The 20,260-nt window shown below is 49.4% G+C and overlaps 1 protein-coding gene and 1 long non-coding RNA gene across 2 annotated transcripts in view; both read right to left on the bottom strand.

Moving 5' to 3' along the window:
• The window catches only part of LOC137846788 (uncharacterized), a 483,557-nt gene that overhangs the window by 388,967 nt on the left and 74,330 nt on the right, over positions 1 to 20,260 (bottom strand). The window lies entirely within an intron of this gene.
• LOC137847253 (adenosine 5'-monophosphoramidase HINT1-like) lies at positions 16,704 to 20,022 on the bottom strand. The gene is made up of 3 exons (XM_068665544.1): positions 19,870 to 20,022; positions 17,566 to 17,671; positions 16,704 to 16,861 (listed from the first exon to the last, which is right to left on the bottom strand). Exons 1-3 carry the CDS (start codon positions 20,004 to 20,006, stop codon positions 16,742 to 16,744), a joined length of 363 nt encoding a protein of 120 aa, XP_068521645.1. The 5' UTR covers positions 20,007 to 20,022; the 3' UTR covers positions 16,704 to 16,741.

The following is a 20,260-nucleotide window of genomic DNA, read 5'->3' as shown; positions in this document are numbered from 1 at the left end:
ACTACCCGCTGCACTGTCAATACCATTAGTTTCGCTCTCTGCTTTTCCTTCTCATCTCCCCTCCGGACACACACCTCCAGGGCCTCCCGCAGGAGGGTCCCCCAGTGACTGTTCACTACAGCCCCCCACCTTCTGGAGCATTTTCTGCGTATCTCGCCAGGCTTTAATCACACAATGAACTTTCAAGAGCCCTTGGGATACCGGGTCCTCGGGACTCATCCCCGAGTACTTTCTCATTCTGACCCCAAGCCTCTCATATGATTTCTGTGTTGCACACTATTGTTACTCCAGCCAGGACTGGCAAGTGGGTATTTCTGCTCTGCCGGTATTACCCCTGGTCCTGGAGGATGAGCTCTTTCCCATTCTTGTATAGCAGCTCTCCTCCTGATCATTCCCATTTCTTTCCCTGTAAACAACATACTTACAGGCATAATTCCCTTCCCCAAGAGTATAAGTCAGGTCGTAGGAACTGGTCTAATTGTTCAGCTAGGCTCTTGGGGTCCTCGAATAAACACTTCCTCTCCTTCTTAAAAGTCCTAACCTCTCTGCTGCTAAGGACGGGGGGTAGTTCACCTAAGAGGATACACGGTTAGTGTTAGTACTGTCAGTACCAGGGAAGGCAAAATTCTCAACATATCTTCTACCTTGTTCTAATTCTTGACAGAGCCTAGAGCACGATCCTTCTTTAGGGACAGTGTTAACTACAGTCCCTGTCTCCCTTCCTGGAGTGACTGCTGCTGCCACGGGTACAGTATTAGGATTATAGGGAGCATAACTTGGCTCCTTCTCCGAAAAAGGAAGCTTATTGTTTACACATAAATGTAAAGCCTGAATTTTCATCAGACCCCTATTTTGGCCAAAACACTGCTGTTTCCTTAATTGGTTCTTTTGTCCAGACTGATACACAATATTTAATTCTATTTTTTTTTTCTTTTACAATCTCCTCTAATTTTGGGATTATGTTTCCAATTTCTTATCATTCTTCAGGAAGAACTGTTGGTAGGCACTTGTGGAGGAATCGTTAAGTGAGGCAGGACATGTGGATGTTGAGCAGTTGGGAGACAATGGGCTGGTGAAGCACCGTACTCAACTCACATGAGCCTTGGCACGTATGCAGCTGGCTGAGAGCCAATCAGGCTCAAGGACACGATGCCCTTGGGCCATCGGGAAAGTCCCTAAGGCGGGACGGGTAGCCAAAAGAAGGAGGACCAGACTGAAAAGCCCGGGAAGTGTTAACCAATCCTGAGCTTAGTTTCTGCAATATGTATGAGTTGATTATGTTCAAACTAGATAAAAGACGACTGAGCTATCCATTAAAGTTGAAGTTCACTGTTCACTCATATTGAGCGTCTGGGTCTTCCTTCCGTCGGCAACAAATTGGCGCCCGAACAGGGACCGGTCTGAACGGGATTTGGACACTGCTGGCAGTGATCCAGGGCCACGGTTGGACGGAATAAAGGAGAAGCCGGTCCTGCAACGCAGCCCAGGAGGTGAAAAGGACAAGAATCCCTGCACCCGCGCCGGGAAGGTGAAAAGGACGTGGAGTCCCCCGCACCCGGGAGCGGATCCCGCCGGTCGCGCGTCGCCGAGATCTGCAGCTCGGAAGGTGGAAGGGAGTCCCCGCACCCGGGATGAGCCTATTTAGGGTCCCGCCGGAAAAGCGCCGCCGAGGCCTTTGCAAAGGCTGCAATCGACGTATATAAAGGTATGAAAAGATAAGCGGCGTATTATTTGCTCAAATGCTTTTTAGAAAAGCGGAGCATTTTAGATATAGATTGTAGAAAAAGTTTTGCCAGGGTTATTAGTATATGGGCTAGCTAAGGGTTGTTTTACAAATCCTGATACAGTTTTTTGAACAAACAGAGTGGCGTAAATTTGGAAATAAATTGTTTGATGATGTTAGGAACGATGTTAAGTTTACTGGGAGATTTGATGAGGCCATGGAGAGCAGTGGCTAATGCATTAGCCACACATAAAGATGAACAAAGAGTTGCCGCTGCTGCAACAGAGTGGTTAGGACCACCAAGAAGGGTTAATAATGTTAATCCACAGCAAATAAATATGGAAGGAATAGATTGCCCGTTGGCACCTTCCGTTAGAACTTTTACTATTACACAGGGGGCCTCGGGAATTTCGGGGGTGCCTGTGACAATGTCCTCTGTAGCAGAGGAGGAGCTCTCACTACCAACAGCTCCAACTGCTCCAATAGAAAGTGAGAAAGGAGCAAGTGAAAGGACCAGTGCTAACTCATTTCTATCAAATATAAATCCCTTCACAACGGGGGCGCAGGGAAGAGAAGGTCTGCAGCCATCGAAGGCCTTTGCTGTTACGCCCCCTGTTGACCTGAACGTGCCTTTTGACCCAGGCCCTATTGGCCTTGGAAAGGAGCGATGAAGGCAAATAGCAAATGAGGCACTGCGTGAAGGGAATTATGAAACGGCAGCACAGTTAACACAAGCTTTTCCGGTAGTATACTCGCCACCAGATGCACAGGGGAATGTGACCATTAATATGACAAATTTATACTGGAAACTACTAACTCAATTACGATCTACAGTAAATGATTCTGGTTTAAAGGGGGAACCTACTCGGCAAATGTTAGATTATATTTGGGGAACTAATATATTGCTCCCCGGGGACATACGTGGTATAATGAAGCTGATCCTAACACAACATCAACAGCTTCTTTTTAATGCGCATTGGCAAAGTGTTTGTCAAGAGGCAGTAGCTGTGATAAGGGCACCTGGAGATCCGTTGTATGGTGTCACGTTGGAGGAATTGATGGGACTCGGACCATATTATAGATTAGAGACACAAGCGTTGCTGGGTCCAGACAAAGCTAAAGAATCAATGAGATTGGCTCGAAGAGCCTTGGACCAAATTAGAGAGCCAGGGGGGATACCATCCTATATGGGCATCAAGCAAGGAAGGGAGGAACCATTTGGGTTGTTTATTGATCGAGTAGCAAACGCAATACAAGCGGCTGGGGTACCTGGTTATCTAAAGGGCACTATTCTAAAGCAGTGTGCAATTCAAAACTGCAACCCTTCAACTCGTAGTATATTAGCTACGTTACCGGGAACTTGGACAATTGAGGAGGGTTTAGAAAGGATGGCTCAGGTACCCGTGGGTCCGCAGGCTATGTTGGTAGATGTAATAAAACAACTAGGGAATAGCATGAAAGAACAGGCACAGGTATTCAGAGAGACTGCACAGCAATCGCAGAATCAAGTACTCGCTGCCCTTGCTCCTTTGCAAATGCCCGGAGGCCGTCCTACTGGCCGAGGGTCTTCACTGCAACCGCGTTGTTTTCGCTGTGGGATCACCGGACATAGGAAACGAGAGTGCAAAACGAGATCAGTGTGGTGTCATCTGTCGGTATGGTGCGTCGGGAAACGGCCAGAGCAGCGGGAAGGACCGCCCCGCGACGACACAAAAAGCGGCATTTACCACAGCGGCCGGAACGACACCGTTTACCTCCGACCAGCCACCAGAGGGAGTCTCGGCTTGGATTTGGCAACAGCAGTAGATGTAACGCTATTGGACTCTAAACCCACCAGGGTAGGAACAGGAGTTATGGGACCAGTTGTTGTCAATGGTGATCCTGTGGGAGCTTTATTGATCGGAAGATCGTCTGCTGCCTTGAATGGATTGCAGGTATTGGTTGGACTTGTAGATGGAGACTATTGTGGGGAAATGCAGATTATGGTTTCTGCAATGTTTCCTCCAATGCATGTGCCGCGGAATACAAAGATAGATCAATTAATTCCGTTGCCACACCTTGCGGCATCTCTACCACCGATGGTCAATAAGGACCGAGGACTCGGAGCATTTGGCTCCACAGGAAAAATAGCGTTATTAACGCTTGGCATGCAGCAGAGACCACGACAAAAAATCACAGTATGTTTAAAGGCAATAAATCGTGAAGGTCCAGATCAAAGATTTGAATGGACTGTATTACCCCAGGGAATGCGTAATTCACCTATGTTATGTCAGCTTTATGTTGACGCAGCTCTGCAACCGATTCGACGAAAATGGCCAGAGACAATAATCTATCATTACATGGATGATATTTTGTTAGCCCAGAAGGAACCGTTTTCTCTACAACAGAAAAATGACTTAACACTGACCTTAAAACAAATGGGACTCGTACTTGCACCGGAAAAGGTTCAGGAGACAAGTCCCTGGAAGTTTTGGGGTTGGAAAATTACAGATTCCACCATTCAGCCTCAAAAACTTACAATCCAATCGGATATCAAAACTCTTAATGATGCTCAAAAACTGCTGGGAGATTTACAATGGATCAGGCCAGTAGTCGGGATTCCGAATGAACTGTTAAATCCCCTTCGGCCGTTATTAAAAGGAACTGATCCTGCTTCAAAAGTGACACTATCAGAAAAACAACAAGAAATACTACAACAAATCGCATCTTTGATCACAACGAGTGTCACGCATCGACGTATATCTGACAAGCCACTCGATCTTACCGTTCTATGTGGCTCAAAATGCCTGATGGGTGCCATAACACAGCAAAAAATAAAAACGGGGGAGAAGGGAGGAGAAACTGTGGTATTAGAATGGATAGCTCCTCCGTTACAACCTCGACGAACAATTCAAGAAAAAATTGCAACATTAGCAGAATTAGTAAAGAAGGGGAGGAATCGAATATTGCAAGTGGATGGGGTTCCTCCAAATATTATCTGGTTACCCATGAAGCCAGGCGATTTGGAATGGTATATACAAAACTCTGAAGAGTTACAAGCTGCACTACTACAGGATGGCGCTACTATAGTAGCAAAAACGTTACAATCAACTGCTCTGACATGGATGGAAAACCAGAGATGGATAACTAAGCCAAAACGATCGTCTATCCCACTTAAGAATGCAGTGACAGTTTTCACTGACGCAGGAAAACGTTCTGGAACTGCTGCAGTGACTTGGAAGGATGAGCATGGTTGGAAACATCAAATTTTACAAGCCCAAGATAAAGACTCATTACAGACACTAGAACTTCTTGCAGTAGTATGGGCATTTATAAAATGGAGAGATGTTCCGTTAAATGTGGTATCCGATTCCTTATATGTAGTAGGCATAGCAAATCGTATAGAAGACTCAGCCTTAAGAGACTTAAAAAATGAACGGCTGTCAGAATTAATAATCAGTCTACAGATCGCCATAGCTCAAAGAAGTGAACCGTACGCAGTAATACACATAAGGAGTCATCAGTGGGAAGAAGGCCTGGGAGAAGGCAACGCTCGAGCGGACCGACTAGTCGCCGCAACAGCTACTGAAGCACCACTGTCACCCTTTTGCAGAGCTCGGGAGGCTCATGCTATTTTTCACCAGAACGCTAAAGGACTTGCGCGGGCTTACAAACTGTCTAGAGCTGATGCGCAGGCGATAGTAAAAGCTTGCCCAACGTGTAGTCATTACAATTCGGGAGTGGGAATCGGAATCGGAACAAACCCGAGAGGGATTAAAACCAACGAAGTGTGGCAAATGGACGTCACTCATGGCACAGCATTTGGCAGATTGAGATATCTGCATGTAACGATAGACACTTACAGTCACATGATTTGGGCTACACCGCAGCTTGGGGAAAAAGTTCGGGATGTACGACGTCATCTTGCCAGTTGTTTTACAGTAATGGGAGTACCACAAACCATAAAGACAGATAATGGTCCAGCCTATGTTAGTGGGCCACTTAAGCGATTTATGGAACTGTGGGACATTAAGCATATAACTGGTATTCCACATTCACCAACTGGTCAAGCTATAGTAGAAAGAGCTAATGGAACAGTTAAGCAGTATTTGGAAAAGTTTAAAGACATTACAGATATTAGAGAGAGGGTGGATAAAACCTTATTTGTTCTCAATCATTTGTGTGTATTTGGAGATGATGAGGAACCACCCGCGACACGTCATTACATTAAGTCTGAAAATGATAATAAATGTATTATGAGAGTACTGTACCGAGATATGAAAACGGGACAATGGCTGGGGCCTGCTGATGTGATTTATATGGGGCGAGGTTATGTGTGTATCTCTTCCCCTACAGGGCCAACCTGGGTTCCTAGTCGATGTGTTAAACCAGCCATTGAAAAAAAGTCATCAAGTACGAATAACAGCAACCATGGCTGATCTAACGGCACAAGGGATTTTGGTTGCATTATCTTTGACAATGACGGTTGGACGTAATAGTGCCAACCTAAGCAAAATCGATCCTCAAACCAATATGTGGGTCACTTGGGCAAATCAAACCGGACAAAGTTCATTTTGCCTATTCCTCGCTTCTGCGTCTGATCCTTTCGTTGATGAGTTGATTATGTTTGAAATGGTTAAGGGATCATACGCAAAAAATTGTAGTACAAAATAGTTGGTTTGAAGGTTGGTTTAAATCTGTTTTTGGGAACATGGGTGGATGGTTTTTTCTTCGTCAAAGAGGAACTTCGTTTTCTACTTATAGTTATATTGATTATAGTTGCTGCAAAATAAAAACGGGGGAATTGTGGAGGAATCGTTAAGTGAGGCAGGACATGTGAATGTTGAGCAGTTGGGAGACAATGGGCTGGTGAAGCACCGTACTCAACTCACATGAGCCTTGGCACGTATGCAGCTGGCTGAGAGCCAATCAGGCTCAAGGACACGATGCCCTTGGGCCATCGGGAAAGTCCCTAAGGCGGGACAGGTAGCCAAAAGAAGGAGGACCAGACTGAAAAGCCCGGGAAGTGTTAACCAATCCTGAGCTTAGTTTCTGCAATATGTATGAGTTGATTATGTTCAAACTAGATAAAAGACGACTGAGCTATCCATTAAAGTTGAAGTTCACTGTTCACTCATATTGAGCGTCTGGGTCTTCCTTCCGTCGGCAACAAAAAACATCAAAAACATTAGTTGCAAGATAGCCTTATAGTCGATTGATCCATAAAGTGGCCATTTAGCTTATGTAGTGGCCACCATTGATTGCAATACTTAGTGAAAGTCCTCTTCCTTTCCCTGCCCCCAGTTCTAACAATATCCTTCGAATGTGCCAATATGCACCCAAGGAGGCTTTCTTTAAAACGTCTTTGTTTTGGATGTTACCCGTTTCCTTGATTTCCCATTCCCTTTTATTTATTTGTTTATTACTATTCCTTACTAGTTACCGTCCTTTGCTTCAATTTCCACGCAAACCTTTTTACTGCGGGTTTTTTACCATCTTTTCCTAATCTTCTTCCCTAATGCCCCAATTCTCTGGGATTGAACGCTTCTTCCCACGTACAAACTTTACTATTTCAGATTATTAATGAGCCCCGTTCCAATCATAAAGCCACGGAACTTCAGGAAAACAGCTGAAGCACTCAGCCTTCCGTCTTCTAGACAAACATGACCACCGTTTCCACAAAATTGACATTTCAACAGGACCGAATTTCAAGCCGAATGCCGATTTTTCTCATGCGCTTTCTTAGTGAGCCCATACAAAACAAGGAATCACTCCTGTGTATCCGTCAATATGGGGGGTTTAAAAAGGTATTGAGGCCTAAATAAATTCGCTCTCCCCCTTCTTACCGAATTCCCAGGGCTCAAACCCGAACCACCAAAGAAATGACTCTCTCCGTTCTACCGCTTCGATAATCAGTCAGCCCCCTCCCCCTCTCCAGTACTTGGGAAACTGACCAAACACCACAGCAAATCCGCCAGGGCTTCTAAACTGTTAGTTACTTAGATAATGCTCCCGCCTTTTTTCTTGTCACACTCAAAGCATTTAAGAGCAAAAATAGGATCACAAGATACACTGCCAGGCCCATATATTGGGCACCACCAATCAACACTTGGATAAAACAGCACTTCTTTTCGGCCTGTCACGCACTTCGCTCGTCTCCGGCCCCTCCCCTCACGGAGAACACGGAACCGCGGATCGGAACTCCGCACTCGCTTCGCAGCGACGCTGCGTCTCACTCCCACAGCACAATCATGCAATCACACAGAGAGGCCTCTAGCACATCTCATTCATACCACAAGAATATAATTTAGAATGATAACCAACCAAACGAGTATTGTCTCTGACCGTGTTCTTCGTGGAGTGACTCATTCCACTTGGTTTCAAACCCTTACACTTACACAAATGCTTTCAACACAAAATACCTGGACGTTTAAGAATAAGACATACAATTATTAACACTCCAGTTAGTATCCCTCCAGCAGCTGAAAACATACCGCTTGTCCGCAGCTTCAGGAGGCCTTTGTCTGCTCCTGCGGTGAGCGGCCGAGAGTGGAGTCCCCTCCGAGCAAAACACTCAGGGTGCACCTAGGGGCGTCCGCTAATCATTATTCCTTAATGGACTTTCTGGTGGTATGTCTGGTAATTTGCTCCCTTTCTTCTGGTCCTTGGTCTTCAATTCTGTCTGAACCATCTAGGAATTTCACTATGGCAATTCCCACAGCCCTTGGTTACCTTAGTAAGAGTGTCTTGCAGGGGGTTTAGGACCTATCACCCACCCACGAATCCTATAGGAATCGCTTCGGTCCTTCACCGGCCAAGTCCCTCGCGGGAGACTGGAGCCGCGGTTAGAAGACCTCCACACTCGCTTCGGAACTAAGTTCCGTCTCAGTCACACTCTCACACACACAGGAAACCGAATCCCACCCAACCGAACGGTACACGCCTTAAATGCTTACGACTCCGTCGTCTTCGTTCGGATCTTCGCGCGCAGAATTACGGGCAAAATACAGTGCTGCAGCCGGCAAGGGAGCTCATAACAAAATCAAATTCTTTGCTTACCTTTATTCAGGTTCAAGATGGCATTAGTCCCGACCTGACTCGAACAGGAGCCACCAAATGGTGGGGCGCCTCTCCTAGATCAAATCAGAATTCAGGAACCAAAGCCATCCCGGACGAGCCCCCAACCGTTATAAATGACAATTCCCCCCTTTTCTTCTTTATAAACCGTTGATTTTTGAAAAACCTTTCTCTAAGGTGTAATTTGGTAGATTTCTTCTTCTCCTTCGCTTTCCATCTCCTCATTGTCACCTTATCTGAGTAAGGTGGTGGCTCCATGGTCATTCGTTTCAATAGTGCGGTTTCAGTTAACCACTGTACTAGTCCTCTTACACGGGGGATAATGCAGCAACCAATGGCTGTCAAAACTCCTACAACTACGATCAAGGATGTAAATATGCCTACTTTTTCTGCCAATTCACTGGCAAGGGTGGTAAGCCCTTGCAATGCTCTAGTTACTGAGCCATCTGGGGCAGTATTGCTGGGTATAAGAGTGCAACCATGGTTGCTCAGTATCTCACACACACACCCCACCTCCTTCCTCCGCGAGCATCATATCTAATGATGTTCTGTTTTCCCAAGCCATTTTGCTGGTGGCATCTAGTTGTTCAGTGATTCCTCTCATCGCATCCCTTGTATAATTTATGACTCTCTGCTGATTAGAATAAATATAATTAATCCAATCCACATTCTTATTGATCGTTACCCACCAGAACAGTGACTCAAACCCTGCAGCAATTTGATTCCTGGCTTTCTGTTCATCGGAAACTCCTCTAGGCACCCCAAGAGAATCTATGTATACTCTGTCATCGAATGATACTCCTAAGCCTCTTTAACTTCTTCTGGGTATTTGTGATGTTTCTCTTTCAAATGCCAGGGTGAAGGGTATAGCTAATCGAACAAGCGCACAAGTGCCTCCCCAGTTATATGGTAGGGTGGACCGTAAGATCTTCCCTCCACCGTACCACCAGAGATCTGCCCTGGGTGGGGATCTCAAGTCTTGAGCAGTTTCCCATCAAGTCCTTGGTAGCACAAGGCAAATTCTCCCAGATGCTGGGCAGCACTCACACCCTGCCGTGAGAGGCAAGCTGTATGGTTACCTATAGCTGTAGAGAATGCAGGGGGAACCGCGATGTTGCTATCACGCAAGGAACAGCAAAGAGAGACTTACGGGCCTCATTTCCCCAGGCAGTCTTTTCTTGGTACAATGTAATCATACATCGCATCCCCTGGGAATCCTTGGTCACACTTAAAACATCTTATCAAAGCCTGTCCCTGCTAGGATTCAGGCCACAACACAGGCAGCCTTCTTTGCCTGCCATTCCTTCATCTCTCTTCCTCTCCTTTCCATCCTGGCCCTGACTCCCCCTGAAGATTTTCTTCCTCTTTCTCCAACCCTCTGCCTCACTACCCGCTGCACTGTCAATACCATTAGTTTCGCTCTCTGCTTTTCCTTCTCATCTCCCCTCCGGACACACACCTCCAGGGCCTCCCGCAGGAGGGTCCCCCAGTGACTGTTCACTACAGCCCCCCACCTTCTGGAGCATTTTCTGCGTATCTCGCCAGGCTTTAATCACACAATGAACTTTCAAGAGCCCTTGGGATACCGGGTCCTCGGGACTCATCCCCGAGTACTTTCTCATTCTGACCCCAAGCCTCTCATATGATTTCTGTGTTGCACACTATTGTTACTCCAGCCAGGATTGGCAAGTGGGTATTTCTGCTCTGCCGGTATTACCCCTGGTCCTGGAGGATGAGCTCTTTCCCATTCTTGTATAGCAGCTCTCCTCCTGATCATTCCCATTTCTTTCCCTGTAAACAACATACTTACAGGCATAATTCCCTTCCCCAAGAGTATAAGTCAGGTCGTAGGAACTGGTCTAATTGTTCAGCTAGGCTCTTGGGGTCCTCGAATAAACACTTCCTCTCCTTCTTAAAAGTCCTAACCTCTCTGCTGCTAAGGACGGGGGGTAGTTCACCTAAGAGGATACACGGTTAGTGTTAGTACTGTCAGTACCAGGGAAGGCAAAATTCTCAACATATCTTCTACCTTGTTCTAATTCTTGACAGAGCCTAGAGCACGATCCTTCTTTAGGGACAGTGTTAACTACAGTCCCTGTCTCCCTTCCTGGAGTGACTGCTGCTGCCACGGGTACAGTATTAGGATTATAGGGAGCATAACTTGGCTCCTTCTCCGAAAAAGGAAGCTTATTGTTTACACATAAATGTAAAGCCTGAATTTTCATCAGACCCCTATTTTGGCCAAAACACTGCTGTTTCCTTAATTGGTTCTTTTGTCCAGACTGATACACAATATTTAATTTTATTTTTTTTCTTTTACAATCTCCTCTAATTTTGGGATTATGTTTCCAATTTCTTATCATTCTTCAGGAAGAACTGTTGGTAGGCACTCCCCCAGGGATATCTCCCTGTCCCCTGGAACTCATATTTCCCATTTTTCCTAGCCCTTGTCAGTGTGCTGCTACAGAAATTTCCCTCCTGCAGGGTACCTCACACTAACGTTCCGATTCTGGAAAACGGGGGTGTACTGCCAAGCACTTCCCCCTGCAAGGGCTACCACACACCTATGAATTTACCAGATTCCCTGGTGTACTTCCAAGCACTTCCCTGTGCAAGGATTACCGTACACCAAATTTCCCGAGACTCTTCCTTTCTCTCCCTTATCTCACGCTTCGTCCATCTCCGGCCGCGCCCCTCGCGGAGCCACGGAACCGCGGATCAGGACTCCACACTCGCTTCGTACAAAAGTACGTCTCAATCACACATCACGCAGAGTCTCACCAGACCCCCAAGGCAATACTTAACATTTCTTACCTTGGTCTGTGCACAGAGTTACCGGATCAATTCTTAAAACCCGGCAATCTTACCTTTTCAGAACTTGCTCCACAACCTTCCCTGAGAGCCCCACTTCAACCGCTGGTGTTTCCAAGGGGGAAAGCTGCACCTCCCGTGCAGGGGGTGGCGGGAAGGAATACAAAGCCTGTGCTCAGCCCTGACGCATCACAACTGGGTTTCTGCTCAGCTGGGGAGGAAGCTTCTGGAAAACTAGGCAGCGCCCCCCGAGGCTGCCCAAGCGTGGTCCGCGGTGCCCTGCAGCCGCACGGAGAGCGGAGCTCAAACTGGCCCGACACGGCGGCAGGGACGCGGCCGTCCCCACACGTGCAGTTCCTGCCTGAGGAGGCCACAGCGCTTCTGCCTCTCTGACAGGCTTGGAGGGTAACGACATCAGAATACGCTCGCTTTAGTTTGAGCTTCCAGGCGGGCGCTACTGCCATCGGGATGGCCCACGGGGACGGGGCTGGGGGCAGGCAACCACAGGCAGCTTTAACATCTCAGTCCTCCCCGTCGGCCATCTCCCAGCTACCACGTGGGCCAATCAACGTGACCAGCCACCAATTCACCCAAGGCAACAAAAACATTTACAAAGCTACATCTCTCTTCATAACTGTTTGTTGTTTACGGCTGAAACCAGTCCTGGGATAGGATACGCTACCTGGACCGAGCAAAGCCTTTGATATGGTCCCTCACCACATTCTTCTCTCTAAATTGCAGAGGTAGGGATTTGAAGGATGGACTGTTGGGTGGATAAAGAATTGGTTGGCTGGTCGCGGCCAAAGGGTTGTGGCCAACGGCTCTATGTCTGGGCGGAGGCCGGTCACAAGTGGCGTCCCTCAGGGGTCGGGCTCGGGACCGGTGCTCTTCAACATCCTTAGCAATGGCACAGACGACGGAATCGCGCAAGTTTGCGGATGACACCAAGCTGAGCGGTGCAGTCGATACAATAGAGGGAAGGGATGCCATAAGTGCAAGGCGTTGACCTTGGGCTGGGGCAATCCTAGGTATCTCTATAGGCTGGGAGAAGAAGAACTTCAGAGCAGCCCCGCGGAGAAGGGCTTGGGGGTCCTGACGGACAAGAAGCTGGATGTGAGCCAGCAGCGCACGCTTGCAGCCCGGAAGGCCAACTAAGTCCTGGGCTGCATTAAAAAAAGGGGTGGCCAGCAGGGAGAGGGAGGTGATTCTCCCCCTCTACCCTGCTCTTGGGAGACCCCACCCGGAATACTGCGTGCAGGCCTGGGGCCCCCAGCACAAGAAGGATGTGGAGCTCTTGGAAAGGTCAGTCTCACCTCTGTCCCTGGAAAGCTGTTGGAACAGCTTGTTCCGGATGCCATCTCCAAGCCACTGGAAGAGAAGAAAGTTATGAGGAGTAGTCAGCATGGATTCACCAAGGGGAAATCGTGCTCGACCAACCTCGTAGCCTTCTATGATGGCATCACCAGCTGGGTTGATGGAGGGAGAGCAGTGGACGTCATCTACCTTGACTTTAGCAAGGCTTTTGACACTGTCTCCCACGACACCCTGCTAGCAAAGCTGAGAAGGCGTGGGATAGACAAGTGGACGGTAAGGCGGGTTGAGAACTGGCTGACTGGCCGAGCTCAGAGGGTGGCGATCGGCGGCGCAGAGTCCGGCTGGAGATCTGTGACCAGCGGTGTTCCCCAGGGGTCGGTGCCGGGTCCGGTCTTGTTCAACATCTTCATCGACAACCTTGATGAGGGAATAGTGTCCACCCTCCGCAAGTACGCCCATGATACAAAGCTGGGAGGAGTGGCCGACACGCCAGAAGGCTGTGCTGCCATTCAGCGAGACCTGGGCGGGCTGGAGAGCTGGGCGGGAAGAAACCAAATGAAGTTTAACAAGAGCAAGTGTAGAGTCCTGCACCTGGGAAGGAACAACCGCATGTATCAGTACAGGCTGGGGGATGACCTGCTGGAGAGGAGCTCTGCGGAGAAGGACCTGCGGGTCCTGGTGGACGACAGGTTGACCACGAGCCAGCAGTGCGCCCTGGTGGCCAAGAAGGCCAATGGGATCCTGGCGTGCATTAAAAGGAGCGTGGCCAGCAGGTCAAGGGAGGTGATCCTCCCCCTCTACTCTGCCCTGGGCAGGCCTCACCTGGAGTACTGTGTCCAGTTCTGGGCTCCCCGGTACAAAAAAAGACAAGGATCTCCTGGAAAGAGTCCAGCGGAGGGCAACAAAGATGATACGGGGCCTGGAGCATCTTCCCTATGAGCAAAGACTGAGAGACCTGGGTCTGTTCAGCCTGGAGAAGAGAAGACTGAGAGGGGATCTTATCAATGTTTACAAATACCTTCAGCGTGGGAGACAGTGGGATTTCGCCACCCTCTTTGCAGTGGTTAGTGGGGATAGGACAAGGGGCAACGGCCTGTACTGGGTCTGGCTGGGATGTTAACTTTCCCTGCAGCAGCCCATACAGTGCTGTGCTCTGCACTTGTAGCTAGAACAGCAGTGGTATCACACCAGTGTTGCGTCTACTGCCGAGCAGCGCTGGCACAGCATCAGGACTCTCTCTAACCCTCCTAGGGGGTGGGCAAAAAAGCGAGAAGACAAACATCACCAGGGCAGCTGACTTCAACCAACCAAAGGGATATTCCATACCGTACGATGTCACACTCAGCAATAAAAGGTGGAAACAGGAAGAAGAGGGGAAGGCTGGGCTCTCCTTGTGAAAACGTCGGTCTTCCTCCCAAACACCGGCTACGCGCATTGAGGCCCTGCTTCAAGGACGTGGTCAAGCATCGCTCATTTGTGGGAAGTAGAGAGTAATTTCTTTCCTCTGCACTTCCACGTAGCCTTTATTTGTTTTGGTTTTTTCCTTTTTTCCCTTTCCCTTTTTTTCCCCCTTTAATTAAATTGTTTAGTTAATAATAATAATCGTTATTATTATCAAGGAAAGATTATTATTTTTTCCCTTTAATTCAATTATCCTCATCTCAACCCGTGAGTTGTTCTTTCCTTTACTTCTTCCCCTCCTCATCTAAGGAGGGGGAGCGAGAGAGCGGTTGTGGTGTTTAGCTGCCTAGCACGGTAAAGCCACCACAGGAAGTTCCGCACCAATGTGCGAAAGAACAGCTTCACGGTGCGGGTGACGGAGCACTGGAACAGGCTGCCCAGGGAGGTTGTGGAGTCTCCTTCTCTGGAGATGTTCAAGGCCCGTCTGGACGCCTACCTGGGCAGCCTGCTCTAGGGAACCTGCTTTGGCAGGGGGGTTGGACCCGATGATCTCTTGAGGTCCCTTCCAACCCCTACGATTCTGTGATTCTGTATAAACAGGAGTAAAAATACACGCGTTGATAGCGATAGGACAAGGGGGAGTGGTTTTAAACTAAGACAGGGGAGATTTAGGTTAGATATTAGGAGAAAGTTTTTCACTCAGAGGGTGGTGAGGCACCGGAACGGGTTGCCCAGGGAGGTCGTGGATGCCCCATCCCTGGAGGCGTTCAAGGCCAGGCTGGATGCAGCTCTGGGCAGCCTGTTCTAGTGGTTGGCAACCCTGCCCAATCTATGCTTCTATGATATGCTCTTTGAAAGCATACAGGCTAAAAGAAGGGTCAGATTGGTGCCTCGGGGGCAAGTTTCTTCGCCTTCTGTGGTTGCCTAACAGTGCCTCTTAAGCAGAGAGATTACCAGTGGTCTTCCTCCTCTACTGTCTCGGGAATTAAACATCTTTTGTAAAAGAATACAAGCGCTGATAGCATTAGCTAGACCGACCGGGGAACAGTTGAACATGTAAATACTTACTCAAGGTCCACTTGAGCACGTTTCTTTGAGCAGTTCCATCGGCTCTTCTAGGTCAACAAAACAGATCAATGAAAGAGACCAAGGGAAAATACGGAAATAGAACAGTTGGTCAAGTGCCAACTTAAGAAGCTTTCTCTGAAAGGGCAACAGCATCTCCACCTTCACCCACCCCTCCCCCCCAAACTAGTTGACTTGCACGACTATTTTCACGTGACCCCACAAACGGCAAATCCTATATTATTTCGAGTAGACCAAGGGCTGTTTCTTGGTTTGGTTTTTATCATTCAGCTTCCTCAAAAGACTTTAGTCATTCACAGCTGCAATCGTTAACCCCGCAAACAGATCCAGTAACAAAGATCATTTCTCCTGCTAACGAATCAAGTTTCTTTATGAGGAACGGAGTCACAAAAATCATCTCATTTAGCAAGTTTCAAACACTAAGAGTATTTAATAGCATTTTAACGTTCCCACGCTCCAGTAAGCCTTGAATGTAATCGCGATTAAACAAGGAGCAGAGCGAAGCCAGAGGTCTAACAAAGCACGAGAGGTGATCGCATTTAAAAGCCTTATGGTGCCTTTACCTAATCCTTCTTCTAGTTACTGAACAACGGACTTCGTTTAGGGGAAAAAAAAAAGACACTAAAAATAAATGCAAAAAAAAAATAAAGAGAACGGCAGCCGAGTCTCGAACTTATCAGAAGCCGACTCAAGAATCCCAGAGCCTTCTACATCCTGTGGGAGGAATTCCTTCTCAAAGTTGCGAAAGCCACGACGAGGACTGAAAAGAAAGCGGTAGCAAAACTCCTAGGGTAGTCAAGAACAGGCTGACAAGCACCTGTCAGAAATCACACCCGGTAGAGCTTGTTCTGCCTCCTCCTCGGGACAGGGGCAGACAACAGACAACGCCTGGAAGCTTTCTTCCAACCTTATTCTTCTCTGGTTCTACATCTGCCAGTCCTCAACACGGCTATTTCGCAATAAAAGCGTGCCCTTTTATTTGGGAGCAGGGGGAAGATAGCAAGGCCTCAAACACACAGCACATCCTAGATCGTCTTAGGAAGACGGAGACCCACAGGACCGCCGAGCGCTTCTAGCTTCGCGTTCCAAATGAATGGGCAAACCACCACCTACACGACACTGTCAACGGACCAAAACATTCTACACACGTGCGCTCCAGGGAGACGCCGTTTTAACTTGCGGAACTATTTCCATCGGTAAGACACGCAAGACAGAGGTGATATCCCCATGCTCCATCTTTATTGTGCAAACGCTGCTCAAAGCTCTTTCTTACCCTCCATAGACAGCCGTCCAAAAAAAATAATAAATCAAACATCAACAGGGGCTAGACTGATGGGCAACATATGAAACCTATTCGGCGGCGATAGTCTGAAGGGCCCGAGGGTGGGCATTCACAGCCATCCGGAATCCATTGGTCAGGTCCAGGTTAGCAGCACACTTCTTGCCAACAACCACGAAACGCCCAAGAAGCTGGAAAAAGGAAATAACGTCACCTAACGTGCTGCGCCACGACGCACAGAATGAACGCGAGCAGAGAACCACCCACAGAACACGGTTAGCTAATCCTTCACAATTCAACCGCTGCTCTTTGAATTACCCTCTAGACAGTAACAGACTACAAAACAGTCACAGAAGCTGAATTTGTCTCGGGGCTTAAAGCCCCCGTCATAGCTTCGGGCAACGTAAGCCGCTCTGGCGGAAAATAAAAGCTTCACGGTGCCTTTTCTCTTGCGTGAGCTCACAGAGCCTTGGAACTTGACTTGCATAGCTAACAGCAAAACAAACACCCAAGCGCCGCTCAAACAGCTTTCCCTTTCCTCGCCTCTGACCTGACCAAACCCCAAGCCCTCTTCTGCATAGTCAAGGCACCACCCCCGCTGTCCGGAAACCGTGAAAACGGGCATCAGACCGCACGTCGGAACAACGCTGCTTTTTGCACTGCAAGCGCGTAGCTGGAGACGAGCATCGCTTTATATCACTGCTCTCAGTCAAAAAGCTCAGCTCCATTACAAGCTAGAGGCGAAAGACTACAGCATCGGACAACCCCAAATAGCCTACTGTGCGCCCCTCTGCAACATCCAGAGGAAAAGAGGGGACGGGAAAGAGTCTAGGAAGTTACAAACCAGTTACAGGTACAGCCAGCCTAGCGAACAGAAAGCTCCCACAGTACTCACGGGTCCGCCAGAATCTTCTGCTTCACATAACCGGACAACTACCTTCTCAGGAAGGACTAGGAAAAAACACTGGAGCCTGAGGCGAACTATCACGGAACGCAAGGCACTGGAGGAAGAGTAAACAGTTAAAACGTAGTCGGCTTCAGAGAAAGGCAACAGCTTCAGCAAATCACTATGCCCCACTGAACTCGCCCTACCAAAGCAGATTATCAGGCGCCCCAAACGCGCACGACAAAACAGCCATTCTTCTTAAGCGAGCTTTGAATAGGCAAAGTTCTCTACCTTCTACGCACAAGACACACAAGCGGCAAACAATGGCTAACCGTCCTTCGGTTACGTCCAAATGTTGCCTCGGCCAGAAGCAGGAAGGCATCTTCAAAGAACCTGGAGTAATCCGGCTGAGGCCGTATTAACTCTCCGTCCTCGAGAACGCCACCTACTCAGGGGAAGGAACGTTCCAAATTAGCCCGTTACGGCCGGCCCGACGTCAGACACCTCCAGACCGAGGCCAAGGCATCACCTTCGAAACACAAATACCACCGACCTGTAGGAAACCATCAACTCGCAACTAATTGCGAGGGAACTCCCCAAATCACCAGCAGACAGAAACTGCATATGGCACCAGAAGCAGGATCCAGCGCGCAAGGTGACGGGGGCAGCGAGACAGCCGAGTACTTCAGGTTAGCGACTTCCGCTATTTTTATTTGTTTTAGATGCGACTGAAACACTGCCGATAAGACTCGATTCCACAGATGCTTTGTACTTCTTACTCACCATCGCCTTTCACTGCACGACAATCGAGAATTATAAGCCTTCCTCACACTCCTCCCTATAACATCGCTCAACCGTGAAACAGGCCTTCGGTACAGTGAGCTAAGCAAATTCAAGACCACTCGCTAGAGCCAACTACGCTCCAGAAGTGGTTCTAAGCCCCCCGCCCCCTCCCCCCGCCTCAAGTTAAGACCAAGCGAGAAACTGCAACTAATTCGTCCTCCAGGAAACGTGTCGCACTAAGAGCGGTCAGAGTAGGTTGTCTGCTCTCAAGTCACTCATCAGACTCAAGTTAACGGCCTGGTTCTCCAATCAAGCACAGCGTTCAGGTTACATACGTTGCTGCAGCCAGTACGGCCAAGTCAAAACAGATGCGTGCACGCGCACACACACACACACACACACAGACTCCTCGCGCAGCCTTCAACACGAAGGAGACAGGAAACGCGCCCTTTCGTAAAGGCAGGGCGCTACCGCAAGCACAGTTTCCGGAGAGCAGTTGAACGCTTCCAGTACTCCAAACGGGCGGCAGCTGCAACATTACCGAGACCTATTAAGAAAGCGCTGTTCCAAGCAACGCGTCAACGCTTTGAGCAACCCGATCTAGTGAAACACGTCCCTGACCGCGGCAGGCGGGTTGGGCTAGATGATCTTTAAGGGTGCCTTCCAAGCCTAACCATTCTACGAGTCAGCACGCAGAGCGGGCAACGCAGCCCCTTTCACTAAGGGCCTGTTTTCCACGCTGCAGATAAACCCTGCCGTCAGAAGCAGAGGAAATCCCTAGCTGTCCTATCTTTAGCATTTCAAATTTAAGAACAGCAACAACGGTTAGGCTGGACACTAACTTAAAGTTAGCACCTTGCAGATAACATCTGCAACTTTTTCATAACTCTCCGCAGCTGCTCACTTAGCTCCTAGCACGTTGCGGCGCACCAGCATCAGTGAACCTTGCCAGCATGCTCTTATCACGGCCCACCTCCAGCACGGAAATGAGAGCTGGGAAGCTCTCGCAGCCTGCGGGATTGACTGGTTTCTAGGCGTTTAAGAAAGCTAGGAAAAGCTGCAATTCTTCCCTTTCACAAGCCACTTTGGAGAGAGCGTGCGCTCGTGTGCGCGGTGGGGGTGGTGCCATAACCAAAGCCTAGCACAGCCGAGCCGGGGCGTCTCTGCAAGGCTATCAGCAGCGCAGAAACGACTGATTACGGTCACTACTGCGATGCTCACTGCCTATATGCATACAGTCCGAACCCCCAAGGAGACCGACTGCGCCGGCGACCCAGTACGCGCCGTGGCACCCCGGGGGCAGGCACCGAAGAAGCGCGGCGTTTTAGAGGCGCTGCAGTAGAGAGCGCCACGAGCCGGAGAGACCCCGACCGACCGACCGACCGACCGTCCCTCCCTCCCTCCCTCCCGCAGCAAGGCCACCACCCGCCCTGCCGCACTCCCGGGACCCGCGACGGGCCCTCGTTTCAGAGGGCCTGCGAGCGGCCGAGGGAAAGGAAGGAAAGACTCGCACAACAACGCCGCGGCTACCTCCTCGTCCACGACCGCTCATCCTCACGGAGAACGTTGGCGGGGACCTCCTTGCCCTTGCAGGCGACCTCTCCGAAAGCAGCGGCAGCGCCGCCACCGGGCCAGGCGGCCTGCGCCCTAACAATCCCGTCGGCCATGACGGCGCCCGCTCGGTACAACGCCCCCTCACTTCCCGCACTCGGCCCGGCCCTCCGCGGCGCTCATTGGGCCGACAGATCGCCGCCGACCGCCCCCGCGCCTCGATTGGCTGCCTCGCCTGCCCTCTTCCCTTGTCCCCGCCCTCTCGGCGGCTCCGCTCCCGTCGACCCGGTGCTTATCGGCGCTCAGGGAGGTCGCGTGCCCTCGGGGCGCGGAGGGAGCCGACCGGGAGGGAGGAAGTGGGCGCCCGAAA

This window comes from Anas acuta, chromosome W, assembly GCF_963932015.1.
Source record: "Anas acuta chromosome W, bAnaAcu1.1, whole genome shotgun sequence".
Taxonomy (NCBI): domain Eukaryota; kingdom Metazoa; phylum Chordata; class Aves; order Anseriformes; family Anatidae; genus Anas; species Anas acuta.
The sequence above is the reverse complement of the archived record's forward strand: the minus strand, read 5'-3'. Positions and strand labels throughout refer to the sequence as shown.